Here is an 18,262-nt window from a genome sequence, read left to right as displayed (position 1 = left end):
GCACGGTGCAAGGCCAAGGCTTAAAAAACACAAACATCTGCAATGATAACTAACTGCTGTACTGCACAGAGCTTCCGTGGTTCCAGGAGAGGAAGCAGGAAGGGAGCGCAGCAGGGCAGGGCCGCCCTTCAGGGGAGCTGCTTTGCCAGCACAGCTCTCCTGCCTTCACTCTGCTCCCAGCAGCTGCTTCCTAGGCCCCGCAGCCCCAGGCTCACGTTGGCTGTGCTCTGAGCACACAGCGCTGGACAGATGGGACCCCATAACTGCAGATCCATTACTGCAGGCTGACACCAGCAGCAGCTTGGGGGAATGGAAAGCAGTTCTATAGTGCAGAGACAAAACTGGCTTTAAACCTTTTTAAATCTACTGCTGGATTTCTACCACTGTACAAAGATAGCCCAGCCATTCTCCCTTCAACCACAGGTTAGAAATCTCATTAGAAAGGGACGAATTCACCATAGGAAATGCATGGAAGCAGCTGCCCTACCTTCAGCTGTCACTAGGCTTGAACTGTCCATAAAACCACATCTTTAAGCATGGTGTTTGACAAATTGAATTTATTGAAACATGGCTGCACTAAGCTGCAAAGTCATTGACCCAGCACTTTGGCTCCAAAGCACAGATGCCTGTAGCTACACACACAGTTATCCCCCAGCCCTCGCTGCAACTTCACAACCACGTCAGGCAGCTAACATTACACTCTGTCACGGTGCAGCGTTGTGGCGTTTCAAATTAATGCAGTTTACAGCCTCCACGCCAACAAGCAGCAGCTTCCTTCACTAACTCTGCTTTTGGCTGAGACACAACTGTCACTTTAATATCCCACAAGGCCAGCGGCCGCGCTCCTCCAGCCAGAAAGTCACAGTAACTCACGGCAGACGGACACAGAGCAGCACGATCATCGACTACAAAGCAGCACTGTCACATTTCAACTGCTGCGGTACAGACAGATGCAGAAGTTCAAGAAGAAATGAGTTCCAGTTTTTAAAAGGAAGATTTATTTAACAAGTTTCACTTAGCGCAATACACCTAAAAAGGAAATCACAATACAATGAAAGATTAAATCAAGGCCTCAGAATTTTATACGAACACCAAGACCGAAATCCTAAAGTAGCCGTATTGCGTCTCAACACGTTTCCCCCATTAACTTAAAAAAAAAAGCTTTAACGTGCCTTACAGGATATTAAAAGAAATAAACTAGAACTAACATGCCAAATGTTCACTTGGAATTTCAGACACAGCTCCTATATTGGTTCTTTACAAAAAAGCATGTTTTTTCCAACATGTATTCAAAACAGTGTCAGATGTAATATGGTATAAGAGCAACATTTAACATAATTCAAACAGCTTTAACCTAAATACGCTTACTGCTTAAATACACTCCTACAACAAAACTAACTTGAGAAACGCTCAGAGTTGTTTAACAGTTATAGTCTTTGCTCAACTGGGTTATTACGTCCTAGATGAAAGTTCATTCTGTATGTTCAAAAATACTGAACCTGAAAGGTTTAAAATAACAATCCTGATTTCACTTACAGTAAAGCATAAATCACAAGCTCGTATTGCAAAACTGTTAAACTTAGTTTTTTGTTTTTTTGTTTTTTAAAAAAGATTTGACCAAAAGTCAGCCATTGGTTACATTCCCCAGCCACCGCTCATGTTGGACATGTTTGACATCCCGCCCATGCCGTTCACTCCCATGGACGCGCGGTTCCCGCTGCTGTAGTAACTGCTGTTCATGGCGCCCTGACTCCCTGGGTCTGGGGTGGAAATCAGACAGCACGTTACCGAACACGCGGGCAGCAGCGCAGCCACCCGCTCTCTAGCATCTCCTCACTGCAAATACCATCTCCTCTGCCCAGCACTGACAACTGCAGGCTAAAGCTCCATACCCAGAACTGCATTGCTTTGCTCTGCGAAGAACAACGCTTGCCACCCTCCCCCCCCTTTCCAAGAGCCTCCACATTTTGTATTACCCTTCTGAGGAGAGTACCCATTCCCCCCACATAGTCCCTCCCCACCGATTCATTCTGGTGCATTTACATCAGATGAGTCCCCAGGACCCCCAGAAGAAGTTAAGAAGTGATCAAGAGAAGTCCATAGACTGGCACTCCCCATCCACTTCAGAATAATGATGTAGCAAGCTTCCCCTAGCAACAGATTCCTGCTTTGAATTTATCTCCCTCATTCTCAATTCACTCTGCGGCTTGTGCAGCCCACTCCGTACAGTAACCCTTCAACACCAGCCAGCACGACCTTATGCTGGAGCTGGGTGAGGCCCCCCAAGGCCAGAGAACAGCCAGCCTTACCGTATCCACTCATGCTGCTCTGGCCACCATATCCGCCTCCGTAACCCCCGCTCAGCTGCTGGTTAGCTGGGCCACCGTAGCTGGATTGGCTTCCTTTCAAGGGAAGGACACAAACATTATGAACTGGCCTGTCTAGAAGTCTGCCCATGATCAACAGCCCCACAACACTCTGAAAATAGCTCACTCTCTAGTCTAGGTAACCTTCCTAAATAGATTAACATAACAAGCTTAAAACAAGTGATTTGAGTTTGAAAAAGATATTCCTATCATCAAGCAGCAACAGGAACTTCTAACAAGTACAGCAAGCACTTGTTGTTTTCAAGCACAGCGAGAGGGTTTCTTCTGCAGCTTCTATTGCCTGACTATCCTGTACAACCCCACTCCATGTTGTGGGATGGGTCTGTTACCTGATGCATATCCTGAGACTCGAGCTGTAAGTGCCATCACACACTGCTGCCAGTGGTAACACTCACCCTTTGGGGACATACTGACTCAGCACTTGGAGTTACTTTTGTCTACAGCCCTGACAGGAGACCTCTCCTTAAGCTTACTAACCACTTGTCTGTATGTACTCCCACAGAACCTTCCTGCAGTTAAAATATCAGTATTACTTTTAAAACATTTTGTAATTAACATACTAAAAACACAGCAACGTATCCACATAGAAATCCGGCTGCTCCCCTCGAAACCCCAAAACACCAGCCACCATTTTAAGGTCTAAGAAACCAGAAAAGCAAGGTATAAAGAAAAGCACATCTGCTTTAGAGCAGAGTATCATTGAAGACTTGCCTTGCAAATGCGTTATTTTGGTTTTTGAAACAACGCTGGAGTTCAGTAGAGCAATTCAAACACTTTCCCCAAATGTGAAACAGATTCCCATGCCACCAGGACCAAGCTTGAGTGGCAGAGCACACGAAACAGATACACCCTTCATCACCAAACTCTATTCTGGTCTCCCAAAAGGAAGGGGATGGAATAAGGACAGGCATCTCATTGCACTTTCACACCACCACACTCCCAGGAGCATACACATCTACACTCAGCCCCAGTTTATTCAACCTATTAATGGCTGCAATGGGCATGCTCTGAAGGCTGACATACCTGCCAACGTGCTAGTGTTCCAGTCTTGAACCACCCCTTCAGATTCCTTGACTGTGTGATTAAGACAAAACACTGTATTTCAGTTTTTATGCCAGGCATAGAATAAGCAGAAGCTGAGCAAAATTGGCCAGCTTCATTAAACGTGAAGCACTTATTTAACAAGGACAGTTAGACTGTTAAGACGTACCCATTGCTCCCATCATCTGACTGCCATAGGCACCACCGGTTCCTCCTGCTGTTGAGTTCAAGAAGAGTTCTACGTATCTGTGTTCTGAAAAACAAAGTTTGAGAGCACTTCACACCAAATTCAGTCTCACTGCAAGGAAAGCTACAACAGAATGCTTGGCATCCCACTTGCAGTAGATACACCACAGAGCAGCGCTGCACTTTTCCTGAAGCTGTGTTTTCACGTTATACTTACGCATGTTTGCTTTGTCTTTGGACATCGCCGCCACTGCATCCTCGTGAGTAGCAAATTCAACATCTGCCTCTCCAGTCACTCTGCCATCTGGTCCAATTTCAATGTGTACTCTTACAGGGTTCAGAGGTGAGAAGAACTATGTACAAAACAGGCAGAGATTAAAATGCACCAATATAGCAGCTGGGTTTTACAGCAAGTTGTTCTCTGCGCAGGAACACTTGCTGAACAGCAGCACCGTTACCACTTCCAGCAACAATCGCAGCATCCTCGGAATTTCAGAGAGCAGCAGTTCTGGCACTCACATTATAGATGTCGTTCTCCGTCGCTCTGTAGGGCAGACCTCTCATGTGGACACAGTGGCCAGTCGTGCTCTGGAAGGTGGACGTCCCGTCGCCGTATCTGTGGTCCGACATTCCTGCAGAGAAGAGAGTCCATTCTAGGTCTTTCAGATGTATTTAAGTTTCTGTTCTATATGTATTGAAGGTTAGTTACAATTCCTATTAGAGATAGCTTACCTCTCCCAAATCTATCAGAACCAAAACCATAGCCATCGTTATACCCATTGTAGTCATCATAACCTCCATAACCTGTAAGTAGATAGGACAACATGATCATTTCAACTGCAGGAAGGTCCAATGTACACATAAGCACACTGCTCATACAGCACTAGAAAGTTCTGTTTCCTCTAGAAGAGACAAAGCCAGGCACATATACAAACCAGACCGTCAGCTCCAAGCGCTGCTGCTTCCCGGCCGAGCAGCTCGCTCTCGGCCTTCACATACTCACCTCCTCCATAAGCACCACGCCTCATCCTTTCCAAGCCACTTCCTCTACCAAGACTGTTATATCCGCGGGTAAGGCCAGGTCTGTCGTAAGGACCTGGCCTCTGCATTGCCATCAGCTTGCGTGGAGGGTCGTAGTGAGTGCGCACTTCTGCTCGGCTACTCTTGAAGATCTCAATGTACCTAAAAATTGTTTCCACAGGAAGTAGTCAGTCTTTAATTCCTTCCGCAAAAGACCTTACAATTTTACAATAAAGCAAGACATTTCGTCAGAGCCTTGAAACTGGCAGCGCGTTTTAAGCCAGGTTTCTTTACGTTATACAGGCAATGACATACTACTAAAAATGAAAAACCTACGTTACTTTTAAATTAGTATATTTTCAAGAAATCACAGTTACTGAAGGGTTTACGTGCTCCTCATACCTCACAGTATCCCACCCTTAAGGGCGGGGGAGCGAGTCTGATTCCCCACCCCCCTCCCCCAAATTTCAAGTGTTAGTCAAGAAAAGATAGGAGGGACCAATGTCCGCTCAACTCAGCACAGTTTTGCTCATGTGGCAATAAAAGCAGAGGGTTAAAAACCTGATCTCCACCACGATTTTAACCCATCAGGACGCTACAAAAAGCTCTGCATGTGCTAACGAACCCAGCCTATGCTTCAGTGATTCAGCATAGGCAAGAAGTGCATGCTTCAATGAAAAATAGTCACAAGTAAAATAGAATAAAAACCCTTTGTGACAATTTCTTGAAAGCTATGCTCATTACATGAAAGATTAATACAGTAAGAAAATTCGTTACATTTCGACTTATAAAACAAGTTTAGAAATTATCACATTTTCTTATGGTAATAAGAGTACTGTGCATGTCTTTAGAGCTAAAGGCATCATTGGTGCTATTTGAGAAGTTAAAGCCATAGTCTCTCAACTTTGCCACTTTCAAGCTATCAGTTTTGCACTCCTCCAGAATGACCACATTTTCAAAGCACGCAAGCTGAGCCCAATTTTATGTTTTCAGTCAATGCAGACGGTCTGTGCCACGCTGCACGTAACTTAGTAGCTTTAACAGATGACCAAGTTAGAGACCAAAATACTGTTTCTGTTTGGACACGAACATTTTCAGAAGAGAGAATATGGATTTAATTGGTTACCATAAGAAAAGCGACATATCCAACCAACCATCCATCCCCACCTGTGCCCTATTCTTTCCTTGTGTTTCTTTAGAGCCTTTTCAGCTATTTCCTGTGAAGCAAACTGCACGAAGGCCTCCCCCGTACTCCTCCCCTGGAAGTCCACCGGCAATGTTATCCCATTTGGCACGATTTCCAACCCTTCAACCCAAGGACAAATAACCCCAGTAGGGGGCAATATTAACATCACAAGCCCAGTCATGAGTTTTCTTATAGCTTTAAATACACCAGAAGTTTAGTACTTGTAAATGAATGGTATGTTGATTCTAGAACACTAGAGGAAAAAGCATGTAAACAGAAGAAATTTCTCATCACATACCATTCAGCTCATGTTCTTAATCCACCCTGCAGAGCACAGACATGTTCTGAGGGTCAAACGTAACTCCTCAGAAAAGGCATCTAATGCAGGGTGCATTAAGAAGGTCACATTTTACAAATCTTTTCAATTCTGTGAAAGTATCTGATTTAAGATGAACTTTTCAATGTAACAGATTCAAACACATCAAGTTAAACAACTTCACATATAACAGGTATTTTTACTAGAAGTCAGTCAAGTAAAATAATCACGCAAATGTTAAGTTTCAGTATTAAGTTTTATCTATAGAAGTGCTTAATTAAGAAAAATCATGAATTTCAGAAGTATTAGCTAATGAACAGAAGAGGCACATTTTATATATTAGACACGTTTAACAATCTTTAAAGCTTAAATCATTTAACCATAGCAAAGTTAAAATGTACACGCTTTGGAACTGCTCTCATTTGCAAAATGCATTACTAATTCAGAACACACAAAAAGCCTTCTGACCTCACAGGACTGGAAGTATTTCCAATACTTTAAAAGAAAAAACATTAGGCTGAATCATCTAAAGGCTGCTTATAGCACAGACTAGCCAATTTGAACATTTACACTTAGATAGTAGACAGATACTGCTCCAAAAATTCCGACACGTTCAATCATAAAGAGGTGAACAGATCTCATTCTTAGCATTTACAACGGCATTCCCATCACTAAGAAAATAAGAATATATACACACAGCTGCAAGAAAGTGCGAATTAGAGTCAACACAAGACATTATCTCCCCATCCAAAATGACTACACTACTCAACACCAAGGGGAAGTGGGATGGGAACAGGGGAAAACCTGTACTTTAGCAAGGTTCAGCAGGATGCTTTTGCTGTTGGATTTTTTTTTTTTAACCTGGGGTGTTATTCAGTAGGAAATCCATATTTTTAAGAAATCACTGACACAGTGCATTGCCTTCCTATATCCTTCACAGAAGTAGGTAAGAACTAAGAGTTGAGAGGAAATATCCACCCACTCGAATTGTTTGTTCGTAATTTAGAAAGCAGAACTTGTTCTCTACTATCCTTCCTCAGAACGGTGTGCACCACACCAACTGTAAGGCAGGATGGCTTTTGGAAGATTCCTTAGTTATTTAGTGAAATAAATACCTAAGAAATTATCTCTTGAATCCAGATAATTGACTGACAACTGCTTATTTGTTTTTAATGCAGATCAGCATACTGCTGGAAGTATTACTGGGCAGCCAGGAGTGTGTTTTTTGTTTTGGGGATTGTTGTTTTTTTGGTTGCTGTTTTTGTTAGTCGTTTTCTTTTTTCCTATTAGCATTAACCATTACTGCTAGAGCTAGTACTCTTACCCCACATACCTGAAAAAAACTGTACAATTTCTTCTTTACTACAGCCAAATGGGAGTCCTCTAAGACGTACAAAACCATCATTAGCTGTATCAGGGCTGTTGGGACCAGTATGCTTCAGAACCCAATCCATTTCAACGTTGTTTGACTTGAAAACTGTAAAAGGCACTTAGAATTAATGCAATGAGGAATGCTCAGCTCTTTTTAAAGCCATCTGCCTCGAAACTAGTCAACTTATGATACAACAGAAGTCCATTTGTCCTTTCACATGCATTTTAGAGACAGAACAACAGTTACCAAAACCCACCAAATACAAATACATCTAGTCAGTTACTAGACCAAGTCAAACCTTCAACGTATCTGTGTCCCATTGTTTCTCTGTCTTTTTTCAGTGCCAATTTCACATCCTCTTCTGATTCAAGTTCAGCAAATGCTTCTCCACTTGGTCTGCCCTCCCTTGTGTAGATGAAACGGATACCCAGAGGTCCATTCAGAATTTTGCAGTCTGAAAAAAACAGAAACAAGAAGCTCCATTAATTTAGTTGTTAGAGGAAGGCGGTAGCTTTAAAAGCTTCAGATATCCGAAAAGGAAAAAAAATAACCAAAATTATATGTGACAACGATAGTAATTTTCTTACTGAAATTGGCCTTTTTTTAATTGAGGGCCTCGCTAAAATCAACTTCTTCTGATCAAGACTAAAGATTAACAAGACATTATGGATAAATGCAAACTAGCCTTTTTTTAAAAAAAGTTTTGCTGCCTCAAGGCAAGCTAAATATGCCTTTGACCACAGCCGACAGACTTTCTTGTCAGCATAAACTGAGATAAGTACTAACAATCAAGTGGAGCATAATGAACTAAGTCAGAACCAGATCTAATGCATCAAATTCCTGAAACAGTTAGCCAGGTACAACAGTATCAAGAACTACTGTAATTAAACTTGAAATAATTTTCATTCAAATGCAAGATTCTCCACCCTGGCTGCTCAAGAAGAGTTTCATTTCTTCCAGCAACAACCTTAGCTACATTTGTCCAGTCCCTGCTTGTGAAGTATGGCTTTGCACACTGCGCCCTCGCTGGGTCACTTGCTTTACAAACTTTGCTGACTACTGAAGTACCCTGAACTTCCTTCAACCACTTGCTGCAGTGCTCCTGGAGAAACCCTGAAGAATCCCTCCCCCAAACCTCAATTCCCTCAGTTCTGCTTACCAGAGAAAAATCTCTGCACCTCCTCAGTGGAGCAGGACCAGGGCAGCCCCCTCACTTTCACCACGTATCCCTCGCTGCTCTCTGTGTTCAGCATCACATTGGAGGTCAGATTTGGCTCCGCCTCGGTCTCGGTGGTGGCTGCAGAAGACCAAAGCAGTTCCTTTGAGCCGCCGCAAAGCGTGGCCGCCACCCGCACCCCTCAGAGCGCCCGGCAGACCCCCGGCCCGGCCCGGCCCGCCCACCCGAGCCTCCTCTACCTCGGACCACTGCCCGCCTCACACACACAGAGCCGCTCCCGCCCGGCGCAGCCGCCCCCCTGCCCGCGCCCAGCCCCCATCCCCGCACGCACACATGGTGGGGCTCCGCGGTGGTTCTAGGGCTCCGAGCCTGATCCGCTGTCCGGAGAGCGCCTAGTCCCAGTCAGGCGGCAGCAAGCGGGCGAGCCTGTGGCGAGAGCGCGCTAGGAAATGGCGGCGGGTACTCCCGCTTCCGCTGGGCTGGGCCTTCCGCCGCACAAAGAACCCCGACCCCACGCACCGCCCAGGCGGGCCCGACGACCGGCAGCCCCCGCCGACGCTCACCGCACTCGTTTCCGGCTCGGGGCCCGGAGCTCGGCGGGAGCGCGGCGTGCGGCCACCGGGAGCGGGCTGCGCCGCTCACTGCGACCTCGGCGTGGCTGGGGCGGCGCGCGTGCGCCCCCGCGCCGCCAACCGGGGAGCCGCTCTCCCTCCCTGCAGGCCCCGCCTGCGCATGCTCTGTAGCGCCACCACGCTCGGCCGCCCCGGGACACAACCCCCTACGCAGACGATCCCCGCGCCGCTCCCGCCAAGTTGCGCATGCGTCCTCGCTAATCTACGCTCCCCCTCCCGCCTCCCTCCCCCACTCCCCGACGGTTTGTGCGCATGCGTCGCCTGCCTAATGCGCTGAACAAAGCCAAGGCGCTCACTCCCGCGCAGAGCGCGGGCCGGGCCTGCGCGCATGCGCCTCTGAGCGCCCCTCTCCACACTGCGCATGCCCCTTCCCCGCCCGCCCCGGCCTCCCGCCGGGCCACACCGCCGCCATCCGGCCCGCACCGACACGGCGTGTGGAGAGCTCTGACTGAGCGGAGGTGTGCGGGAACTGGCACTTACCAGCTTCAAATGCTGACGCTACACCACGTGAAACAATCTGCTCGCTTCGGTCACTGAAGCCTGGTGTGTTTGTAGGAGATGGGGAAAGAAGAGACATGGGTCACAATTATCATAATATAAAGGAAAATATTAATCCCTCCCATCTCCTCCAAACACACCGGCCCTAGCTACGTTTCACCCTGCAACTACAACAGTTACCAGCATTAACTACAGCAGCACGCTGTCTGAGCACCCACACCCCCTTCAGAGGGCACAACAGCCGTGCCACGTTCCAGCTGAGCGCCCACAGAGCCCAACCCGGGGTAACCGCGCGGAGAAGCCCCAGGCATGCCGGCACCAGTGGAGGGGAGGGGGTGGGGGAGGGGAGTGAACACCTGGTATGTAACCACCACCACGGGGAACTCACTGAGGCTGACGCAAATCAGAGCGGGAAAAGAAAAGGGAGGGGGGGGGCACAGAGGAGCGGCCACGGCTGCGCGGGGAGGGGCGGGAAGTGCCCGCCCAGCGCTCGGCGGGAGCCTTAAAGCGGGCGGCACCGCAGCTCCGCACTCCCGCCATGTCCACCCCAGCTAAGAGGCGCTGCAGCGGCCCCGCTGCCGGCCTGGACTCCAGCTTCCAGAAGCGCCTCAGGAAGATCTCCATCGAGGGCAATATCGGTGAGCGGGGCGGGCAGGGGCTGCTGAGGGGACGTCTGGGTGGGAGCGCCTTTTCCCCATCGCTACGGCATGGAACAGCCACGGGGGGGACAAAGGGACAGACCGCGCTGAAGGAGCCGTGCTGTGAAGCACTGGCCCCGGCGGATGAGCCCCGCTGCCCTCGCTGTACTGTTGAGAAACGGTGGCATCGCCTGGGGTGGAGGCATGGGATTCCACCATCCACAGTCGCCGCCCGTCTGGGACGGATACATCCTATCCCTGCTGTGTACCTCAGTCGTGCCGCCCAGGCGACCGCTGGGCATTAGGACACACGCCAGTTCCTCCTGGCGCGGCCGCATCCATCTGGAAGCGGCCGCGAGCTCCGCCTGTTACCCCACTCAGGAGTTCCCGCCCGAGCGGCCCCGCACCCGCCCGCAAGCGGCGCTGCAGAACGACGCCCGGCCGCCGCCAGCTGGATGTCCGCGTCGCGCATGCGCGGCGGCCTTCTCTCACACCCTCTCCGGCCCCAGCGCCGCGCAGGCGCAGCAGCCCCGTTCTCCCCCGCCAGCCCGCCAACAATGCGGCACTGCCTGCTCCTAAAATGGCGGCGCGGGCGGCCCCACGAGGGCCCCGCCGCCTCCTTATCGCCCGGACCCAGCCGTGGTGCTGCAGATAAGCGCTGTTTTCTCAGAACGTACTCACGCACGGTGCAGGAGGCCCTCAACATGCGCCTGGCCCCTGCTCCGAGCACCTCCTGAGGTGCAGAGCCAGGGCCCACACACAGCCACGCAGCTCTGCATCTCCAGCACCGCACAAACGCAGCCTGCAGTCTCTTAAGAGACCCCGCTGCTGCCACTATCCTATCCACCACAACAGTCCAGTCCGCACTCACACTGAATTTTACGAATCTTTTGCAGCAGCTGGAAAGTCTACGCTTGTCAGACTGCTCGAGAAGCACAGCGATGAGTGGGAAGTGATCCCCGAGCCCATTGCCAAGTGGTGCAACATCCAGACCAGCGAGGATGACTGCGAGGTGGGTGCACTGCACCTGGGGCCAGAGGAAAGATGGGCACAGGAGGAAGACTGATTGGCCAAGGAAATCATGCCCAAATTCACCTATACTTTCAGTCTAGAGATGCTGTTTCCTCCCAGGACCATTCAGTCATCCCCACTGTGCTTTTCTTAAGAGACATACTACAACTCCAGATTAAGGAAGGAATAAAACCCTATGAAACAATTAAGTCTTCTCTCTTCTCCCCTAGGAACTTTCAACATCTCAGAAGAGTGGAGGAAACCTACTTCAAATGCTGTATGATAAACCTACAAGATGGGCTTACACTTTTCAGACTTATGCCTGCTTGAGCCGAGTAAGGGCACAACTGAAACCTATCTCAGCCAAGTTGCATGAAGCAGAACATCCAGTGCAATTTTTTGAGAGATCTGTGTACAGTGACAGGTAATGAATGATTCAGTGCAACAAGAGTTCAGAGTAACAGCTCCAACGCTTAAACTAGCATCTGCAAGAAGCAGTTTTAACCCATAGGCGTGAGTTGTATGACGTAGAGAGCATTACAGATGTAGGACTATGTCATTACTGCTCTCAGCGCCGATTCTGATGCAAATTATTTAGGAAGTTCACTTACATGACTCTTGTCATGACAGTAATGTCTTTCATTGCAGGTATGTGTTTGCTTCTAACCTGTTTGAATCTGGAAACATCAATGAAACAGAGTGGGCTATCTATCAGGACTGGCATGCATGGCTTTTACATCAGTTTCAATCTGAAATAGAACTGGATGGCATTATCTACCTAAGAACCACACCTCAGGTATACCTAAGTATTCATGACATACTGTAGTGACTTTAAACAATAACACACTGAACCAGCATTTTCTTCTCCAAAAGTCATGGGAAGCTTGTAGTAAATTCAGATTTGATTTAGAGGCCAAACTCAATATTTTCCTTTCTGAGCTGCTATTCTGATGCCTGCAGATGCTGTTGTTGCTAATATCTCCTAGTCACTAAGCATCCAAAGCTTACTTTGAAGTTGTGCTTCAACACCAGAGTGTAGAGGAAGGAAATGATCTTTTAGTAAGAACTGTTGACTCTTGACTCAACCAAGCATTCAAATTAATGTTCACTGATGTCTAATGCTTTTGAAACCTTCATAGTTTTTCATCTGTTACACGTTAATGGTTCTGATTTAATGACTACTCTTTAGTTGATTTAGCCTTTAATAAATTATTAATATCCAGGTTTGCACTTTTTCAGAAATGCATGGAAAGACTACAGAAGAGGGGAAGAAAAGAGGAGGAAGGAATTGACCTTGAGTATTTGGAAAACCTCCACTATAAACACGAGACCTGGCTTTATGAAAGATCTATGAGGTACGAACCTGTTTCCCCTAGACCACTACTGTGAGCAAAATTGCTTAAATAACCTGTTGCCATGAAGAACCAGCCAACTACTGGCTTACTCTCAGTGCAACTTATAGGCAAGGCTTTTGTCTACCTTATGATAAAGTTGATTAGGGATAAAACTAAGATCTAACTCTAGTTTCACTCAGGCATAGTTAGAATGACTTGCTGAAGCACTAGCTTCAACTGAATAGCTATGCAGTTGCGATTTTTCTCCAGCAATTACTTAAGTTTGGAAGTACACAGGAATATGGCAATTGAAATTGGACTCACACAGCCAATTCCTTACTAAGCAACTTCCAGTGTAAGGGAAGGTAAGGTCCTGATTTACCTTTAAACTAGGATGAGTATGTATCAGCAAGGTTTAAATACTAATCCTAGCTTCAAAATAAGCAATTATCAGAAAGGCTTCTGGCAGCCTCTTATACAAAGGAAACATGCCTTTTTCCCCCCTAGACTCTTACTGAGTCATATCTATTAGCTTTCCTCACACAGCATTCACATCTAGCAATTCCTAACTTCAGGTTTTCCCCACAAGAACCTGAAATACTCTACTGAATGCAAAGCAGGAGGCTAAACATTTATTACTGACTGCAGCAGTATTAAATGACATCAGTATATTAAGTCATTACAACAACAAAACAATCATAAAAAAGTGTTCAGGATATTCTTGGTAGGCAAGCATGCCTTTCCAGCTGAAATAAACAAAACTACTTCCAGATGGTGTACTAACTGATTCAAAACAATTCCAGGAAAAGTATATTAGACTGAACAGTCACATCTGCTTTTACTAAGTCTAAAATTCATGTAGGATGACCCAAGAGTTCAGGAGACAAGAATGTATTGCAGTGTTGTGGAATTGTAACATTTACATTGTGTACTCATTCCAAACTCATGAGCAAACATTTCCTGTATTTTTAATACAAGTTAGAATGCTGTTCACCGCCCTTTAATGCATTTCAGAAATTGTTTTCAAGCATAGACAGTTCTCTTAAGTCACTAATTTTCTAAGTGACATCTAGTTGCACAGCCACTGCTCTCAGCACGTAGCTGAAACTGTCTTGCTTGTCTCCTAGCCATTCTAAACACCAGTCTTATAACCTGTTACAGAGGTCACTCCCACCAAAGGGAGCTTTGAAACTTCATCTTGGTAAATGGATTAGCAGCTAACTACAAAGGTGGTTGGGGACACACAGGGCAAGCAGTACTTCAGAAGAACACACTCCCTCTTACAAAAAATGGATTCCTGATAGTTGACTCCACAGCAAAAAGAATGAAGTAGAAAAACATAAGGAGTATGTTTTTCTCCCCCTACCAACAACTGAGATACTGAAGGGCCAGACCTGTGAAATATAAGTTACAGCGATGAAGTGCTGATGAGTGATTAAGGACAGACTTGAACTAGGGCTTTATACCAAAGTCACCAACATCCCAAGTGTACGTGGTAATCTGAGATGCCTTGGAAAGCAATTAGAACATCACACAAGTAAAACTTATATAAAGTAATTTGTAAAACAGTGTTCATCTCTTAACAGAGTTGATTTTGAGAACCTTAAAGAGATCCCCATTCTAGTTTTGGATGTTAATGAAGATTTTAAAAATGATAAGATTAAACAGGAGTACCTGATTGATGAGGTAAGTAATAAATGTTCTCTCCTGCAGTAATAACTGTAAGTTATTGAACTTTGATTTTAATATATTACCTAAAAAAATCAGAATATAGGAATTACGTAGTAGTAATGTGGGGCTTATGCAATTGGCTCCCTTCATCGCATGGATGCAGAAGAGGCATTTCATTTTCCTCCACAAAACCATTTAATCCCTCACTTGAAACAGTTCAAGGGAAAAACTGCAATTTTTAAAGAGGGACAGTTGTGGAGGAAAAACAGTGCACAGCAGCTGGACTAGTCAGACTGCTCCCTGCCAAGTCTGCACTACCATACCATTCATTAAATAGCTTACACAATGGTACTGTCCAACTCGTGTCATCCATGATGTCTTTAGAAAACTCCTAGTCAGATTAGAGCTACTTATGCTCCTTCAAATTCTAGTGATGGAGGCTCTTCCTGGGCAGAGCACAATGCATCTGACAAATGTAAAGAAACACTGTGTGTAGCTCTAAGTGCGTGACATGACACCTTAAGTAGGAAAAGAGAAATACAACGGCCAGCAGAAGAAACAGTTCACAAGACAAAATGGTGTTTGCTAGTTCTGTGGACAGAAAAGAACAGGGAATAATTGCTCCAAAGAAATCCCTCTGCTGTAGTTAAATGCTGTGTACCCAGTCCACAGGAAAAGAAATTCTAGGAACTATTTTTGTCTTGTTTTGGTCACCAATACTAAAGAACAATGTTTAAATCTAGTCTCATGCTTGGGTGTGTAATGTTCAGTCAACATAACATAGTGATGTTTGCTCTGAAGTTGCATCTTCCACTATAGAAAATGCAGCAGATCTTTGGCTCAATGCTCAGATAACTCCTTTCCTAAGGAAGAGCTACTTAGTGAAGGCATATCCATTTTTATTTAATGAAACAGTATACTGCCAAGTATTCTAAAAGCTACCTTCCCTGTCTTTCTAATAAATAATTTAAGTTACTCAAGTCTACTTAGTACTAATTATAGTAAAAGGCATTTCAGATCATGAATTATAGGTAGAGGCAAAACAGCAGTGGAGACCGTACAGTAACAACTCCTTTGTTCCTTCAGAAAAGGGGAAACTTTGAGTGTGCTGTTATTTCCTTTTAAAATTTGTTAAATATATGCTTTGTTTTCACAGATCAAATCTTTCCTGACTTCTTAAAGACGAGAATTGAAATTAACATGAAGTGGTTGGAACTCAAGAGTTAAACCAAACAATCATGTGGTCTTAGACATTTTAGCTAAACTAGATGTATTATCAGCGTAACTTAAAAGCCTCGGAAAAATATAGTTTTTTGCTTGTCTGAACTGTGTTTTTTTAGATAGACTTTACTGTATATTTTAAAGAAAAAATACGGAGTGCCTTGATAATGTATTTCACTTTGTGTACATTCTCTACTCTTTAATAAAGATTTTAAAATAACACGGGCTGGTAACTGGCTGCAAACAGAGGAGTTAAGCGGTTATCAGCAACTGACAACCGGTAAATATAGATACCAGGCGCTGGGGGAGGGTTGTTTTGCAATAATTGGCATAGTTCACCATTTTGAGACTGTTATGGCGTCCAGAGCCTTTCCTTTCAACTTCTGCTTCATTAAATGGCTGTTTTCAAGGGATTTACACTACTTAAGGCCGGGCATTACTGCAGTCAGAAGAGTTACACCTGGAACAAACTATTTAAGGGTGCCTTGTTTACGAACCCCCCACCCCAATCAACGGAATTCCCCTTTCCCCACTCTTCCCCCCCCCCCCACCCATCCCACGAGGCCGGCAAGGAGCGGGGGAGGGTGGGGGGGAGCCACCACCAGCGGATCAACAAACCCGCATTGGCCCGCTTGCGGCACTATTCTTTCTCCGCTCTTCCCCCCCAACCCCCCCCCCCGCCCCCCGACCCCCCCCCCCCCCCCCCAACCCACCCCCCCCCAGCCCCCCCAACCCCCCCCCCCGTTCCAAAGCCACTCGGCCGGCCGGCTCAACCCGTACCCCCCACCCGGAGGTCAGCGGCCGCCACGACACACGCGGCACAGCCGGAGGGGGAGGGGGGAAGAGGAAGCAGGAAAGGAGGGAGCGGCGCACGCGGCCGGGCCGGGCCCTCAGCGCCGTACGTGCCCCGCCGCCCGCAGGCACCAACGCGAGGGGGGGGGCCGCAACGACGCCAGGGCCCCGGATCACCCCTCCCCCACCCGCCGCCCCACCCCCACCAGTTTCCCCTCACGCGACACCGCTCCCAGCCGCCTCCCTCCGCCGCGCGGTCTTACCCAAGCCGGGGATCTCGCCCTCGGTCTCCTCGGTGTGACAGGGGTCCATCTTGGCCGCGCCTTTCCCGACAGAGCCCGGCAGAAAACAAAAGCTCGACGGGGGCGCTCGAGCGCTGCGCAGACGGAGACAAAAGCTCAGCGAACGCCGAAAAGAGGCTTCGGCGAAGGCAGATCGCGACTTTCCGACCTGTTTTTCTCAATTCCCGCAGGGATGAGGCGCGATAACACCGCCGGCCTGCCCGGGCCCGACCCGCCTGCTTGCTCCTGCGCAGCGCCGCTCCGCGCCTATAAATAGCCGCCGGCCGCGCTGCGCTGCGCGCTGACGTCACGCGCCTCCCGCCCCCACCCCTTCGCCGGCCGCCAGCCAATGGCAGCGCGACAAATTAAAACCGACCAATCACGTCCCGCCGCTCGCCGCTAGGGGGGAGAAGATGGAGGGGAGGGGGGAGAGGCATGGGGGATGGTCTCCTGGCGGCCCCCGCGGCGGTTGGGGGGTTGCGGCCGCTCGGGCGCCGCGGTCACGCGCTTCGCCTCACAGAGCCGGGGGTCGGGGGACGCTCAGCCCCGCGCACCCTTTTCGCCGCCGCTGTCCACCCGCAGACCTAAAATGGCGGCCGCTTTGTCCTCGCCGCCCGCCTCGCACCAACAAACCCCGCCCCGCGCCCTCACTCACGGCGCTATGCGACCGCGCAGCTCCTGGCGCTGAGCGGGGAACGGCGGCTCGGCGCACTGCGGCCGTCAGCGGGCCCGGCCCCACCCCCGCTGTCCTTCTCAGCGCTCCTCCGGGCCGCAGCGGGGCGGCAGCTGGGGAGCTCCAGGCCGCGGGCGTTGTGAGGCGGCGGCTGCCCTGAGGGGAGGGCAGAGCGAGGCGGGAAGGGCCGTGAGGAGCCCTCCTCGGGCCGCCCCTGCGCTGTCCCTGAGCGTTTTCTCAGGGCCCCGCAATCCCACGGCAGCGAGCCTAGCCCGACCGGTTCCTTCTGTAAAGCATTGTTGCAAAGAGCTCTTAGCAAAAGTATAGTTACAAAGAATGTGTCGCTAGGGCAACTTTGAGCAGCTGCGAAGGAGCCGGAGTGATGGAGCAGATAAGGGCTGACCTTAGGACTGCGGAGGTGTTGCATCTCCTCACAGCTTTCCTGGCTGGGCGGTTAATGTACAGTGAACCCCTGTGCTAATCCCTACTGAAGCTTTTTTTATTTGACAGCCATTTCTGTCTTCTTTTAATTAATGTTAATAAACATAGACTGAAGTTCATTTACTAAGTGTTATTTTATTGCTCTGGTCTTTTTGGTCTCCATTACAGTATTTGAATGATGGGGGGAAGTTGGTTCTCAGTTGTACACAGCGCGATCCACAGCAGTTCATAGCTTTGCAGTGGGCTGCACTGTCTGGTTTCTTACACTCTGATTTTCAGTGACCTGGGCAGCCTGGTCTGGTGGTTGGCGACCCTGCACTCAGCAGGGGAGTTGAAACTTGATGATCTTTGAGGTCCTTTTCAACCCAGGCCATTCTATGATAAA

At 48.0% G+C, this 18,262-nt stretch overlaps 2 protein-coding genes across 11 annotated transcripts; one reads left to right on the top strand and one right to left on the bottom strand.

The window, feature by feature from the left end:
* Positions 976 to 17,603, bottom strand: HNRNPH1 (heterogeneous nuclear ribonucleoprotein H1). Of its 10 annotated transcripts, none has more exons than XM_021410860.1 (15): positions 17,419 to 17,603; positions 16,746 to 16,858; positions 9,798 to 9,857; positions 8,668 to 8,805; positions 7,807 to 7,962; positions 7,470 to 7,613; positions 5,802 to 5,940; positions 4,618 to 4,796; positions 4,347 to 4,418; positions 4,134 to 4,273; positions 3,832 to 3,967; positions 3,598 to 3,681; positions 3,411 to 3,461; positions 2,310 to 2,402; positions 976 to 1,760 (listed from the first exon to the last, which is right to left on the bottom strand). In XM_021410860.1, the coding sequence occupies exons 2-15, from the start codon at positions 16,792 to 16,794 to the stop codon at positions 1,636 to 1,638; spliced, it is 1,566 nt and encodes a 521-aa protein (XP_021266535.1). In that variant the 5' UTR covers positions 16,795 to 16,858; positions 17,419 to 17,603; the 3' UTR covers positions 976 to 1,635. The 10 variants fall into 10 exon arrangements, with proteins under 10 accessions (XP_021266535.1, XP_021266534.1, XP_021266544.1 ...); XM_021410859.1 differs by lacking the exon at positions 17,419 to 17,603 and adding an exon at positions 16,933 to 17,064; XM_021410869.1 differs by lacking the exon at positions 17,419 to 17,603 and adding an exon at positions 9,017 to 9,111 and having other exon boundaries at positions 16,746 to 17,040.
* On the top strand, positions 10,316 to 15,761 carry LOC110405511 (deoxycytidine kinase-like). The gene is made up of 7 exons (XM_021410870.1): positions 10,316 to 10,453; positions 11,350 to 11,465; positions 11,695 to 11,888; positions 12,113 to 12,260; positions 12,704 to 12,819; positions 14,385 to 14,484; positions 15,626 to 15,761. Exons 1-7 carry the CDS (start codon positions 10,354 to 10,356, stop codon positions 15,647 to 15,649), a joined length of 798 nt encoding a protein of 265 aa, XP_021266545.1. The 5' UTR covers positions 10,316 to 10,353; the 3' UTR covers positions 15,650 to 15,761.

This window comes from Numida meleagris, chromosome 12, assembly GCF_002078875.1.
Source record: "Numida meleagris isolate 19003 breed g44 Domestic line chromosome 12, NumMel1.0, whole genome shotgun sequence".
In the NCBI taxonomy this organism is placed as follows: Eukaryota; Metazoa; Chordata; class Aves; order Galliformes; family Numididae; genus Numida; species Numida meleagris.
Note: the sequence above shows the minus strand (reverse complement) of the source record. Positions and strands in the feature narration are given on the sequence as shown.

What these genes read in the sequence shown, in the direction of transcription:
- HNRNPH1 (XM_021410860.1), bottom strand. Translation starts at nt 16,794, where the DNA reads ATGGACCCCTGTCACACCGAGGAGACCGAGGGCGAGATCCCCGGCTTG. An exon ending in AATTGTACAGTTTTTTTCAG is followed by an intron (nt 5,941 to 7,469) that starts GTATGTGGGGTA and finishes CTTGGGTTGAAG; the next exon opens with GGTTGGAAATCGTGCCAAAT. An exon ending in GAACACTAGCACGTTGGCAG is followed by an intron (nt 2,403 to 3,410) that starts GTATGTCAGCCT and finishes TTCCCTTGAAAG; the next exon opens with GAAGCCAATCCAGCTACGGT.
- LOC110405511 (XM_021410870.1), top strand. Translation starts at nt 10,354, where the DNA reads ATGTCCACCCCAGCTAAGAGGCGCTGCAGCGGCCCCGCTGCCGGCCTG. An exon ending in ACCTAAGAACCACACCTCAG is followed by an intron (nt 12,261 to 12,703) that starts GTATACCTAAGT and finishes GCACTTTTTCAG; the next exon opens with AAATGCATGGAAAGACTACA. An exon ending in CTTTATGAAAGATCTATGAG is followed by an intron (nt 12,820 to 14,384) that starts GTACGAACCTGT and finishes ATCTCTTAACAG; the next exon opens with AGTTGATTTTGAGAACCTTA.